The sequence below is a fragment of the Podarcis bocagei genome (assembly GCF_964188305.1).
Source record: "Podarcis bocagei genome assembly, chromosome: W".
In the NCBI taxonomy this organism is placed as follows: domain Eukaryota; kingdom Metazoa; phylum Chordata; class Lepidosauria; order Squamata; family Lacertidae; genus Podarcis; species Podarcis bocagei.
Genome location: NC_138131.1, coordinates 47,120,663 through 47,134,630, shown reverse-complemented (window position 1 = coordinate 47,134,630; position 13,968 = coordinate 47,120,663). Strand labels below are relative to the sequence as shown.

General features: G+C 44.3%; 1 protein-coding gene across 1 annotated transcript in view; it reads left to right on the top strand.

The window, feature by feature from the left end:
• Nucleotides 1-2,286: 2,286 nt before the first annotated feature.
• Nucleotides 2,287-13,968, top strand: part of LOC308578096 (receptor-type tyrosine-protein phosphatase epsilon-like) — a gene marked incomplete at its 3' end in the record, with an annotated part of 51,229 nt that continues 39,547 nt past the window's right edge. The window contains exons 1-2 of the mRNA XM_081178370.1: nucleotides 2,287-2,468; nucleotides 6,031-6,137. Coding sequence (XP_081034496.1) covers nucleotides 6,035-6,137 — 103 coding nt within the window. The 5' untranslated portion in view covers nucleotides 2,287-2,468; nucleotides 6,031-6,034. The remainder of the gene's footprint in view (nucleotides 2,469-6,030; nucleotides 6,138-13,968) is intronic.

Sequence of the window (13,968 nt, the reverse complement as noted above, 5' to 3'; positions counted from 1 at the left end):
AATGGAAGCATTATTTGTTTATCATTTGCCTTTCCATTTAGAAAACTTCTGTACTTCAGTTCGGAACAAGATGGTTTAGAACATTAAAAACTAAAACCTTAGGATTGTCCCACTTGCATTAACCTCCCGTCGAAGCTTTGTGATCAGTTTCACACTAGCTTTGCTTCAGTGACTTTGCATTCTCAGGTGGCCCCAGGCCATTCGCTGGGTCAACAATTTTAAGACATAAACAGCTTCAGTAAAAGCACCACTAATAATTGTAGACTAAAAACACAGAAAAACAGCAGAAGCATTAAGAGTGATAGAATAATACAGTGGTATCTCGGGTTACAGACGCTTCAAGTTACAGACTCCACTAATCCGGAAGTAGTACCTCGGGTTAAGAACTTTACTTCAGGATGAGAACAGAAATTGTGCTCCGGCAGTGCAGCGGCAGTAGGAAGCCCCATTATCTAAAGTGGTACCTCAGGTTAAGAACAGTTTCAGGTTAAGAATGGACCTCCAGAACGAATTAAGTTCTTAACCTGAGGTACTACAGTGGTACCTCGGGTTACATATGCTTCAGGTTACATACGCTTCAGGTTACAGACTCCGTTAACCCAGAAATAGTACCTCAGGTTGAGAACTTTGCTTCAGGATGAGACAGAAATCGTGCTCCGGTGGCGCAGCGGCAGCAGGAGGCCCCGTTAGCTAAAGTGGTGCTTCAGGTTAAGAACGGACCTCCGGAACGAATTAAGTACTTAACCCGAGGTACCACTGTACTGTAAAGTCTGGGTCTGGTACCTACAATATTTGGTGTCAGTGTAGCTCCCATTGTAGTGCAGAAGTAGCATCTGGAGCTGAGCATTGTCCCAAGATCTTAATCAGAGATGAATCTCAGTGGTGTACCTTCACATGAAGGGATTGCAGGAGTTTTAATCCTTTCAAGTATGCATTTCAATCAACCACTTTGCACTGAACTCGTTTTTGTTTTTTGCAAAATTATTAAATGGGTAGGGAGCCTCAGGCAGTCTTCCAGGTCTCTCTGTCTGTCCTTTGGGACTCTCCTCAGGCTACACTTCTCACTTGACCTGTTTCACTTTGTCCTTCATTATTTGTTGCCTGGCAGTGATGTGTCCTTGAGCTCAGATGATGACTCTTCTTGCTGAGATGAAGATTGAGAAAGGTGTGTGTGTGTGTGTGTGTGTGTGTGTGTGTGTGTGTGTGGAAGCTAACCTACTGTCCAAAGGAGAAACTTGCATTCATTGTTCCATCCACTTCTGGCCCTTCCCACCACTGGAATGTGGCCCTTGGAATGTGGACCTCGGGCTGTAAAAGGATCCCCACTGCTGCTGTAAAAGGTCATGGTAGTTCTCTATAACAAAAGAAGTGATCGTATGCATACTCCATCTAGGCATGCTGTATGTATTGAACTATTTTCACACTTGTCTGTGTTAGAAATATTCAGTTTGTTTTTTTACCTTTTTCACATAATGCTACATTTATTTTTTAAAAAAAGTTTTGGGGATGTGATATGGATAGAGTTTCTTATGTTTCAGAAAGTGCAGGAAAAGCAGAAAACTGGCATTTGACATGGCTCAGGTCTCTTGCTATACAGCCCCATCTGCTGTACAAAAATATAGTGGCACCTCAGAAATGCTGTCCAACCCAGGAACGGGCATAATTTTACCATTGAAACATGTTTTACATCCTTCTTTAAGCTCACGCTATTCCTTTCATTATTATTATTTTTCAGAAATACTGTATAGTGTTTTTGCAACTAAGCAATGAAAATTCTACAAATAAACCTACAATTTTTTTTTTGCCAAACCTCTAGTTTCAAGCTGGCTATATTTTTTTCCTGGTGGATATAATTGTCCGCCACATGGTTTCAAAAGCTGCGATTTATCTGTGTGTCATTGGAATAGTCAGCTTGGGTATTGGATGATGTAGAACCAACAGGAGGAAGCAGCTTTTGATACATGTGATTAATAAAAATGAAGTCTGGCTACTAATTTACTTATTCATTGATTCATTTGTTGCATTTGTTTCCTGGCCCATCTGAACAGGTCATACTGGCCTAATTCGGATTTCCTGCAGAAGCCTTGGCTCCCCCTACCCTACAGGATTATAAGGAAGAGCTGGGAAACTTTCATTTGAATTTTAAATTACTTACACCATGTCACAATATTCAAATCTGGACAAAACATGGTTAGTCTTAGCTTGCTTCAACAATTTTTTATTTATTTATTTTTTACTTTAGACCACAGTTAATGAACTTGGAATTTTTTTTTTAGCAAACCATAGTTAAGATTAACAAGAGTTTAGGGTCCAGATGACATGTTAGTATGTGAATAATCTAAAATCTATTTTCTTTTAGTCAGACAAAGGTTTGGGCAATTCTCCAGTGGAAAAGGATTTCATAGCTGAGAGGCAGACATTGCACACACCACTGTATGCTCTTGAAGTGTTGTCTTTGTGCGTCGTTGGTAAGCTGAATAATCAATAGTGAGCTTAAGATGCTGCCTATACTAGGGATTGTAATGGGAGACAGAGAGGAGGGCAGTTTAGCAATGGTGCAGTGCTCAAGCCATTTACAGCTTTGGGAATCGTTTTTAGCTGTGCTGTGTACTGTCTTGTTTATTGCTTGTGTCTTCGAAAGATTAAAAAATAAGCAGAAATCATAAAACTACTTCCTTGCTTTAGAATTTTAATATATACTTTCCCTCCCATAGCATCTAATCATATATTTAGAATAGTTGACGGAAGTATCCATGTGAATTTAGAATTGAATTCGAGCTTTTCCTGTTTCTTATTTGTGAATCAAAAGTAGCCTACATATTCTCTTGAAGCATCTTCTGAACACATTTTAGAGATAAGTAAAGCTGAGTTGTGGGGCGCGGGTGGCACTGTGGGTTAAACCACAGAGCCTAGAACTTGCCGATCAGAAGGTCGGCGGTTCGAATCCCCGCGACGGGGTGAGCTACCGTTGCTCGGTCCCTGCTCCTGCCAACCTAGCAGTTCGGAAGCACGTCAAACTGCAAGTAGATAAATAGGCAGGAAGGTAAACGGCATTTCTGTGCGCTGCTCTGGTTCGCCAGAAGCGGCTTAGTCATGCTGGCCACATGACCCGGAAGCTGTATGCCAGCTCCCTCGGCCAATAAAGCGAGATGAGCGCTGCAACCCCAGAGTCGGCCACGACTGGACCTAATGGTCAGGGGTCCCTTTACCTTTACCTTTAAGGCTGAGTTATAATGAGGTTGGGGTGGCTATCATAATTGGTAAATTGTTGTCAACTTACTGGGACTTCGCGATGTCATTTTAAAAATGTTTGTATTGATGAAATCCAAGGTATGCCTTCTCAGAAGCCATAGCTCTATTGCTAAAGAGGAATAATTCGGACGGGTGTAAGAATCACCTCTTTGCTTCTCTCCAACCCCCATTAGGTTGTTATGCCTGTCACTATTTTGAATTTCCTGGTAGTAATCATTCTCACTACTACTGAAGAGATGCAAAAATTCTCTATTATTCATTCCTGTCAACTATAACTTCGCTACTTGGTGAACAGTGATACCATCTGGAAGATCTGTCTGTGTCACTAGAACTGTACTTGGTGTGCTGAATTTAGGTGTTCAGTTCTTCGCTTGTAATAATGTGTCTTAAGAAGAAGAAGAAGAAGAAGAAGAAGAAGAAGAAGAAGAAGAAGAAGAAGAAGAAGAAGAAGAAGAGTTTGGATTTGATACCCCGCCTTTCACTCCCTTTAAGGAGTCTCAAAGCGGCTAACATTCTCCTTTCCCTTCCTCCCCCACAACAAACACTCTGTGAGGTGAGTGGGGCTGAGAGACTTCACAGAAGTGTGACTGGCCCAAGGTCACCCAGCAGCTGCATGTGGAGGAGCGGAGACACGAACCCGGTTTCCCAGATTACGTGACTACCGCTCTTAACCACTACACCACACTGGCTCTCAAAAAGACTAGCTAGGAATTGAGTCAATTCTTGGATTGTATTTCATCCTTCAGTTATTGTCAGTGACTACTGAAATGAATATAGGCTGCCTGAGGCTAAAAAAATATGTTTTGTATAGTGCTTTAGGAAAGTCTGGTGATACAATTTAGTATTACAGTGGTACCTCAGGTTACATACGCTTCAGGTTACAATACGCTTCAGGTTACAGACTTCGCTAACCCAGAAATAGTGCTTCAGGTTAAGAACTTTGCTTCAGAATGAGAACAGAAATCGTGCTCCAGCAGCGTGGTGGCAGTGGGAGGCCCCATTAGCTAAAGTGGTGCTTCAGGTTAAGAACAGTTTCAGGTTAAGAACGGACCTCCGGAACGAATTAAGTACTTAACCCAAGGTACCACTGTACTGAATTGCGGTTCTTGACCCTTCTCTATCCACTCATGCCATTCAAAAAGTTTTTTCCTGACTTTGTCATCTCATATTAGAACCAGTAATTTTTGATAAATTATATTTTAAAGCCCTGTGTACTTTTAAAGGTTCTCTCCTGCACAAGTTCTGTTATGCCGCTGTCAGGATTTCTCTGCATGCTGGTATTGTATATTTACATGGTATAATGAGGGAGGGGCAGATGACAACTAGTTTTGCCTAGTTCATAATGTAATCCTATGTACCTTTAATGAGAAGCAAAATAATTTTTAAAAATATAGTAGGTTCGGTCCAGTGTGTATGTTGGGGCACTCTGTGAACACATTACAGAGAAAGAGAAGCAGCCAGAGTATTCTTATTTTAGTTAGTTGTTCAGGGCTTTGTAGATTGGTACACGAACCTTGTGCAGGAATTTATAGGCAGCTGGTGTATATGTTTTGGCCAAGGTGTGACATCCCACTGTCTCGCACTGCCTCCCACCGTCACCAGTCTATCTGCTGCATCAGTTGGTGTTCCGGGACAATGCCCAAGGCAGTTCTGCATAGCACGTCTCCCAAATTACTGTCGAGCCCTTCCTATAGGTCAGCCTTGCATTATTTGATTGAGCAGGAAGAAGAGGGACAGATGAGGATATGGGAGGAATGTGGAGAGCTCCCATGATGTGCCTGTGAGTATGGAAGAAGGAAAGGAAGGGAAAAGGGATTTGGTTACATTCAGTGGGATCTCCCGCCTCCCCCCCGGAGACTGAATTGAGCCTGCTGCGTGTGGGTTTTTAGGAGGCAAACCAGACCTGCAGTCAGTAGTATAATATCTAGTTATAATATCTAGTCGTATGATTACGAGTTATACTTAAATTATTTTATGTATTAGTGGAGCTGGTGTTGTAGCAGCTTCAAGCGTACCAGTTCCGACTGCATGTTTTCAGTGCTCACTTGTGGAAGAACAATAACAATCCAGCAACTCATCATATAAGAAACTAAGTTGTCAGCAAGAAAAGTAGACCGGAACAGCAGCAGATTGTTACAAAATGATCATCACACAACCTAGGAATTTGTTCCATTTTCTGCATATGTTGTTTAGTTTTATACTCACTAGAATTTGTGTCAGATTTCTTCTTGAACAGCTTGTAATCTCTGCCAGCTTTTGGATGTGCAAACAAGCAGCAACAGAGGAAATGTGGGTGACTCGCATTTCCTCTTTTTGTACTTCCATGTAATATGCAACGTGAGAACTTGTGCACCTTTCCCCTGGTGAGATACTGAAGGCCAAATGTTGAGGAAGAGGCAGAAACCCCCAGTTTGCATATCCCAGAAGAAAAGAGGAAGGGCGAGTGGGGCATGTGTCCTATCTTGCAGTTTCTGTGTAATGCCTGGAGCTCCCTTTTTTTTTTTTTTTTTTTTGGAGTAGCAAGTTTTTATTCTTGGTGTTTTTCAAATCCCTTAATTTTCCAAACTTGGAAGATTTGTGGTATAGAATAAGACTTTGGGCACTAGGGTGGTAGTTTCACAAATACTTATAAGACTTTGGACACAACAGATAAATCATATTCCCTTACAAAAGTCATTCTTTCAAAAAAATAAAATTCAAACCTCCTTCGTGATAGTATGAACATGACATGAGTATGTTAGTATGGGTTTTATATTTTTCTCTGTGTTTGCTTAACAGGTCCATGATGGAATACTCCTGTTCAGTCTTGCTAATTTCCATTAGTTTTCTGCACGGCGAAGCGTTGCGTGGCAATGGGACTGCATCACTTAATGATACAACAACAAGTAAGAAACACTGAATTTTGGGGGTTAGTCTGCGTCAGTACCTTGTTCATATAAATCTTCATTCCTTTGGTTTCAGATGGTGTTTCATGCTTCCTTCTTTAACATTTATAGCACCATGTCACATATCTTATGAAATCAATGTGGGATCAGGCTTGCTTTCTTCTCAACTCATACACGCTGAACATTATCTGTAATATGTATGAGTAATTGACAATTTCCCATTGACAAATATTTTGTTATGATGCTCTACTTTGGAAGCTTCTCTGAGGCTTTTCTACAAAGCGTGTTCTCACTAAAAGAGAGCACGTGTTGCGGATGGGGCCGAACAAAACTCCACTTGGTTGCCAGGCAGTATTAGATTCAAGGGGCCTGGAGCAGATTGGAGGATGGTGTTACTGGGGTAAATTTGATGTTGCCAATTTAGGGGTGGGATCAGTGGTTATTTAAGCAAGGTCCACAGCTTTCTCTTTCTCTTTCGCTGTGGACATCGGATCACATGGAGCACTTGGACTGTCTGGAGGACAGTGATGCAAACTTCTCATTGTCTGGTTACATTTCTTTAATTCCCCCTTCTTTTAATCCTCTTTAGTCCCTTAAATAATTTAATTCCCCTTTTTCCTGTTCAATTTCCCACCCCACCCCTTACCCTGCCCTGTGGGAAGATTCTCCCTGTATCTGTGGCTTGCCTTTCTTTCGCAAAAAGGTTTCCCCCATTTCTCTTGTTGAAATTGTGGGGCTAGTCAGGGCTGTTCTCAGCTTAGCTGGAATCACTTTCGTTCATAGCACCCCGAAGGTTGGCTTTATTTGAGTGTGTGCAGCGCTGTTGGCCAAATTTTAATCTAGCCTTGGGCGGGAGCACTATTTTGAGTTCCTTTAATATTGCTATGAGACTAAGATTCTCAAGAGCAGAGGCATGGAGGCCTATTCGGCCTGGGCATAACTTCCGAGCCTAAGTATGCTACAGGTAGCAGTTAATTGTTAAGTCTCTGACCTCTCTATAAGAATGTACCTGCTTCCAGGCTCAGTTGCTGCTAATGTATATCTGAGGCAGTCAGAGGGCGGCAGAGGCTCTCAGTGCCTCCAATGACTATGAGCACTCTGTATATGCTCTTGAACTATGCTGTTTCTGAACAAGTTTATTTTCTTTAAGTTTGTTTTGCCCTGATAGTGGCGACTGCCATTTTAGAGGCGAGCCATTGTGATTTAGTGGCTAAAGTGTAGGACTAGGACCTGGGAGACAGGGTTCATATCCCCCTCTTAGCCATTGTTATAACAAAACAAAACAAACTGCTCCTTTTGGGCTATTCTGTTGCTGGGTAGTTCAGCCCATTTGTGATAAAAGAACTTTGGGTTTCTTGAAGGGGTGCTTCCCTCTAAAAGGGCAAGCAGGGGTACCTGGACAAGCTGTGGGCTGCCTCAACTCTGCTATTTCACTGGAAACATTTATGCCTGGCCTGGCAGGTGATCCTAGGGCTTTGCCCTAGAATTCGATGGCCTGGAAGCGTTTCCGGCCTGAATAGTGTCCCCATGTGGTCCATGAAGCATTGGTTTCACCAGTTCCTTACATTGTTTAGTTTTTGCGGACTATGACTGGGCTTTTGCAAATGCCTCAAGAGCTTGCCTCTCCTGCAGGGGATGACTTGTGGACGCCCCAGGTGTCTTCTTCCAGAAGGAAGCATCTTCGAAGGCTGCAATCCAGGAGGAGGGCAAAGAGGAGCAGGGATCATGATTCAGACATCACCTTGGACCTCTACAGGGGTCAGGGTGAGGCTGTCCCGGGTCTTTAGGGATCATCCTGGATAGCTCAGCTGGTCAGCGCATAGTGCCGGTAATGCCTAGGTTGCAGGATTGGTCCCTATATGGGACAGCTGCATGCTCCCCCATTGCTCTACCTGGACACTTAGGTCCAGTGTCGAGGGCCTTTTGGTGGTTCCCTCACTGCGAGGGATGTAACAGGCGCCACGTTTGCAATATGCAAGCGGGAGAAAGCACCTTTGTGTGCCCGCACTGCAGTTTGCTCTGTGCGTTGCAGGGCACAGCGCTGCACGGGCTGCATTTGCATTGCATTGCGTGAGAGATTTGCATTTGCATTGCACAGAGGTTGTGCGCATTGCACAGAGGGTGTGAGTGCATTGCACAGAGGGTGTGTGTGCATTGCACAGAGTGTGTGTGCATTGCACGGAGGGTGTAGTGGCATTTGCACAGAGTGTGTGTGGTTTGGTTTTTGTTTTTGTTTTTTGTTTTGCATTGCACAGAGAGTGCATTGCACGGAGTGTGTAGTTGCATTGAACAGAGGGTGTGTGCAGTGCACGGAGTGTGTAGTTGCATTGCATGGAGGGTAGTTGCATTGCACGGAGTGCGTTTTTGCATTGCACGGAGTGTGTAGTTGCATTGAACGGAGTGTGTAGTTGCATTGCATGAAGTGTGTAGTTGCATTGCATGGAGTGTGTAGTTGCATTGCATGGAGTGTGTAGTTGCATTGCACAGAGTGGGTAGTTGCATTGCATGGAGGGTAGTTGCATTGCATGGAGTGCGTTTTTGCATTGCACAGAGTGCGTTTTTGCACTGAGTGTGTAGTTGCATTGAACGGAGTGTGTAGCTGCATCGCACGGAGTATAGTTGCATTGCATGGATTATGTGAGCACTGCACGGAGTGTGTTTTTGCATTGCACAGTGTGTGTCTGAAAAGGAAGCTGGCTCGGCGGCAGTTTTGTCGGGACTTTTTTTAGCGGTTCTGGCCAGCGTCGGCCCTGTAAATTTACGTATTATGATGGCAGCACAAGATGCCCCCTGCCCAAGCGGGGCTGGAAGCTGGCAAGCAATACCTCAATACTTGCCCATATTCCCATTTTATTTAGGGATCCAGTTGGATATCATTGCTAAAACATACCACTTGCCTATGGAGAAGCTGTCTGCCTTGAAGGAAGTTATTTTGTAATACTTCCTCTGTAGCAAGTGATGCTTCATCAGATCCGATCTTGCTGGGTCACTTAATTAATCTTGCATGCAGAGTGGTTGCCCCAGGCCGCCCCTTCCCTTCCCACTAGGCCAGGCTGCCTGCGGCCTGAGGTCCCCTTACCTTTCTCATGCAATGGGATCTCATGCAACGGTTGCAATTCCTATATGTATGCAATAGTAGTTGGCCATGGCAGGATACTTGCACAGGGATTTTTCAGGTTCATGCTGATGCTGCTGGATCTTTGCCCTTTGGTTTTTTATTTCAGGGGCTGCTGGTGTGCAAAGCCATGGCCTCAAGCCCGGTATGGTGAGGCAATCATGTGACCTAACTTTTGAGTTTTCCCCATTGTAGTAGCAGTTCACATGTGGCCCGAGGAGTTCAGTGACCATCGGATCTGCTTTTGGTCTGATAACCAGGTAGTGGTGAGCGTCTTGGCTAAACAGTTCTCACGCTCCAGCAGAGTCTCCGCCCCTCCGCTCATGCTTTTGAGCTGCACCGCTTAAGGTTTAATATTGTGCTTTCTGCTCTCCTGATTACGGGATCCTCTAATGATGTCTCTGACACTCTATCCCATTTTCAGATGGAGCGCTTCAGATCCTGGGCTCCAGACTCAGCTATTGCCAGACTTTTCCAGACCACCTGTGGCATGTTGACAACAATTAGTAATTACAGAGAGCAGCAGCTTCCATTTCCCCTTCTGCTTTTAGCTCTTATGGGAAGGCCTGGATGGATTTCTTAGCCTTAAGCTGGCAGTCCTCGGCCATTCAGATGAACTGGCCCCCATCCTCTGAGCAGATCCTGCAGTATTTGGTCCACCTGCCGCAGATTGGGCGTCCTGTTATAACTATAAGAATTCAGTCCGCTGCAATGTCTGTTATACTGAAGCTTTATTTTTCAGAGACCCTTGCATAAAGTTTGTAATGTGCAGGGCCTTGGAAGGTTGGAATAGGCTCCAACCTCATAGGACAGTGGGCAGGAAGTCGGTCAATTTTACCTATGCAGGATCTGCAACAAGTTAAAACTTTTCTGCTGGTAAAAGATCAAGGCGAGACTCCTTTCAGTATTCCATTGCATTTTGGGCACTGAGGGTTGGGGAAATGGTTGTTGGAGCCAGCACAGGGCTGAGAGTCTGGAGGCTTATTGCTTCAGGACTTTTCCTTATCTGCTTTGGAGCTTGTCATTAGAGTTGGGAACTCTAAAACAGACTTAGTGGGCAGGAGTGCCACAATCAGGCTTCCCATTACACATGAGGAGGGCCCTTGCACGGTTATGGATACCAGAAAAAATTGGCTTTTCATTCCCCTGGGGGCTGGCCCACTCCTAGTGCATGAACATGGGTTCCCGTTAGCCAGGCATTAATGTGCTTACGCCGTGCACCAGTTATTACGGCCTGCGGCTTGCCTACCACTGAACACGCCTCATTCCTTCCGAATAGGGCTGCTGCAACGGCTGCACACTGGGGGCCTGTCTGTAGACAGGATTGTGAATACGGGTCATTGGAAGTCTGACGCTGACAAGGGTTATATCAGGAAGTGTCACAATGATGTCTGTGCTGATGCTTGTCTGTTATTTCCTTTTCTCATAGGAGCAGCGGTGCACATTTGGGCCACAGCATTGTACACTGGGCTGGCAAGCGCGCTGACAAGTCTGGACTGGGGCGCCATCTCAGTCTTCCTGCCCATGTGGACATATACTGGATGTCCAGATGGGGAATGCTTTGGGAGGAGGTCCTTCCTTTGGTGCGGTCGAGTGTGACCTGTGCAGGTCCTCCCGCAGGGCTGGTGGTACAGCTGGGCAAGAATGATTTGCTGTCTTCCTCCAGCATAAGTTTGCATTCCTGCATGCAAGAGGGCTTGGATTGAGTTGATGGCAGCTCTCCCTGGACTCAAAATAATTTAAGGCATTTGGTTCAAGGTGGTCTGGAGGGGGGGTTGGAGCACCTGTCCCCTCCAATGCGCAAAGATATTCCATTACAGGAAACCAAGGATTTGCCATGCTTTGTCAACCCCTTTCGAGGGGTAGGGCCACGCAAGAGTCCCTGGGAGCATTTGGGGTGAGCTTCAGTCTGATCCTGGTTCATTGCTCCCCCACGCTGTTTACTTGTACTGACGATATGGTGGGGCCCAGTCGTCAGTGCTGCCCTGCTGAGGTCAGGTGCAGCTAGTCGGGAACCAATGCCTAGACAAACTACCACCGAGCAGGCCAGAAAGCATGTTAATATGGCGGTGGAAAATAAAATAAATAAAGTAAATCAAATCAAATAAATAACATATAAAATAAAATAAAAAATAAAATAAAATAGGTCCTTGCTTTAGGTGGTTCTGTGATATTGCACCCTGCTATTTTCTTCAAGACTGTTCCCCTCTTTGGGGCAGATGGGGGGTGCATCTTTCCCCTATGGGGAACGACACCTGGCGGGATGCGATTGCCTTGGGATTCATTGCTCCCCCACAATGTTGCTGGTACTGACGATATGGTGGGGCCCAGTCGTCAGTGCTGCCCTGCTGAGGTCAGGTGCAGCTAGTCAGGAACCAGTGCCTAGACAAACTACCACCAAAGAGGCCGGGAAGCATGTTAATAAGGAAGTGTAAAATAAAATAAAATAATAATAAAATAAAATAAAAATAATAAAGTAAAGTAGGCTTTGCTTCAGGTGGTTCCATGATTTTGCACCCTGTGATTACCTTCAAGGCTGCTGCCAGCTTTAGGGTGAATATTTCCCCTATAGGGAACGACACCTGGTTGGCTATGGTTGCTTTGGGATTGAAGGAAGGGTTGCATTTGTGAGTGGTTTGGCGGTGAGCTAAGGCTCTGTGGCGGTTAGGCATTGGTTAAATTGGTTGGTGGAGGGGTATGGATTGGCTGTGCCTGCCCCTCCAATGCTGCTGCTGATGGGTATTCCGTTAAAGGAATTCTGGGGCTTACCATCCCTTCGTCCAAACCCTTGGAGCAGGGTGCGGGCCGTGTAAGTTCCCAAGGAACAAGCAGGGAATAGCTGAGGGTCTGTGTCGCAGTCCCAGCTGTCCCTGGTCTTGTTCCTCCACACGCTGACTCACGGGAGTCAGCGCTGTCCCCAAGGCGGGGGGGACAGATAGTCATAACCAATGCCTAAGCAACCACTCTCAATTTGTATGAAAATAAAGTTGTGGCCAAAAGTATGCCAAAAACCTTAAACAAAAATTATGTGTGATGTGTGAGTTATTGGGGTAGGGGTTTTGGGGGACCTCAGCACGCAATTCTAGATAAGAAGCTACAAACCTCCAGTACTTGTCATTAAGGGCTGCCAGTAGTTCTTTGGTAACTCTAAAGAACAGGGATTGAGCTTCTTTTACTGCTGCCACAAAAGCCTTGATGGTTTCCAATTAACTTCATTAATACATAAAGCAGTAGCTTGAAACTGACTGCTCTTCCTCTTACTGAGTTCCCTTGCATTTAAATAATCTTACTCCAAATGCAAGTTTATTTCTTGGTTCAGGAACCTCTGCTTATCTAAATCAGCAGTCATGCATATTTTCATGTCTGCAACATGGGACCTCTTTTTGTTGTCTGTATCCATTTCTCTCTCTATTTTTTTTTTGCTTATTGCTTTTTCCCAGTGGTCTGGCTTGTATAAAGAAGCTACCCTCTAGACCTGTGGTTCCCAATGTGGGGCACACGCCCCAGAGGGTGCAATTCGATTTTTAAGGGGGACAATTCGAGAATGAGTTATTAACAGTGAATGGCCTTTCAGGCTTCCTCCACATGAATAGGAGCTGACTTTTTGAATAATAAGAATTATATGTCACGGGGCGTGGGGCATCAGGATTTTAGAGATGCTTAGTGGGAACCAGACAGTCTTGCAAGATGTGAATTGTGATCACTCCTCAAGTTTCAGTTTTAAGAATTCCCAAATTGTGTATTTACGGGCCTCAGCCAAGAAGAAAAACGGGACTCTGTGAGCATGACAAAGAAAACACTTCCTGCAGAGCTCAGTCTCATCTCGCGTCTCATGATAGGCCAGCAGATAAACAAAGGTGCATGTAGTGTGCCTTATGTGGGTCAGGGTGAAAAGTAACACAAAAAATAACTTGCAAAGTCAGCAAGCGTCACAACTCAGATGGCAGGTAAAACGGTATGCACTGAACCAAAAGTGAACTGTTCCAGAAACTCTGCAAATGCCATCTTGGTAGTCAAAATAACCCCACAATTAATTGATAGTTGTTGTAACAATAAGGTCGTGTATGTTTATATTAATTTGCTTTGATATAGGCTAATTGGCTTGCTTTGATGTTATCCTTACCTGTGGGCTTGGGATCTATTGGTAAGATTTGGGTATTTGCCATCAACTGGTCATGTGAGGTGATGCAATGGCCTGGCCAAAGTGACATAATGCTGCTTTGTATATAAAGAATGTGTGAATGGTTGCTTGGACGCAGACAAGCCATCTCCATGCTGCAGTGTCTGTCAGTCCTGCGTCTGTAAAGTCTGGGAGATCAGCAGGCTGATTGCTTAAGTCTACACCTTTCCTTCTTTTTTAAAAAATAATTTTTATTGATTTTTGCACAAATTTTCCAACATAACAACTCCAACACCATATAACAAATCTTTGGCTATCACGGCCTAAGACTTCCTTCGACCCCTTCTAATGGTTTTCTAAATTTCTTTTTATTTTTGCATTTTATTACTATGCTTATTGCTATAAGTCCAATCTTGCATCAGTTAATTTTAGTCCCTTTCCCATTAATTTATATAGTCCTCCTTACAAAACTTCTTGTAACCCTACAAGTGATGTTAGGTAATTACAATTGTCTTTCAGATACAACATAATTTTCTTACAATCCTTTAGGAAAGTCTGGTCCTGCTGGTTTTGAATTTTTCCTGTTAGTCTCGCCA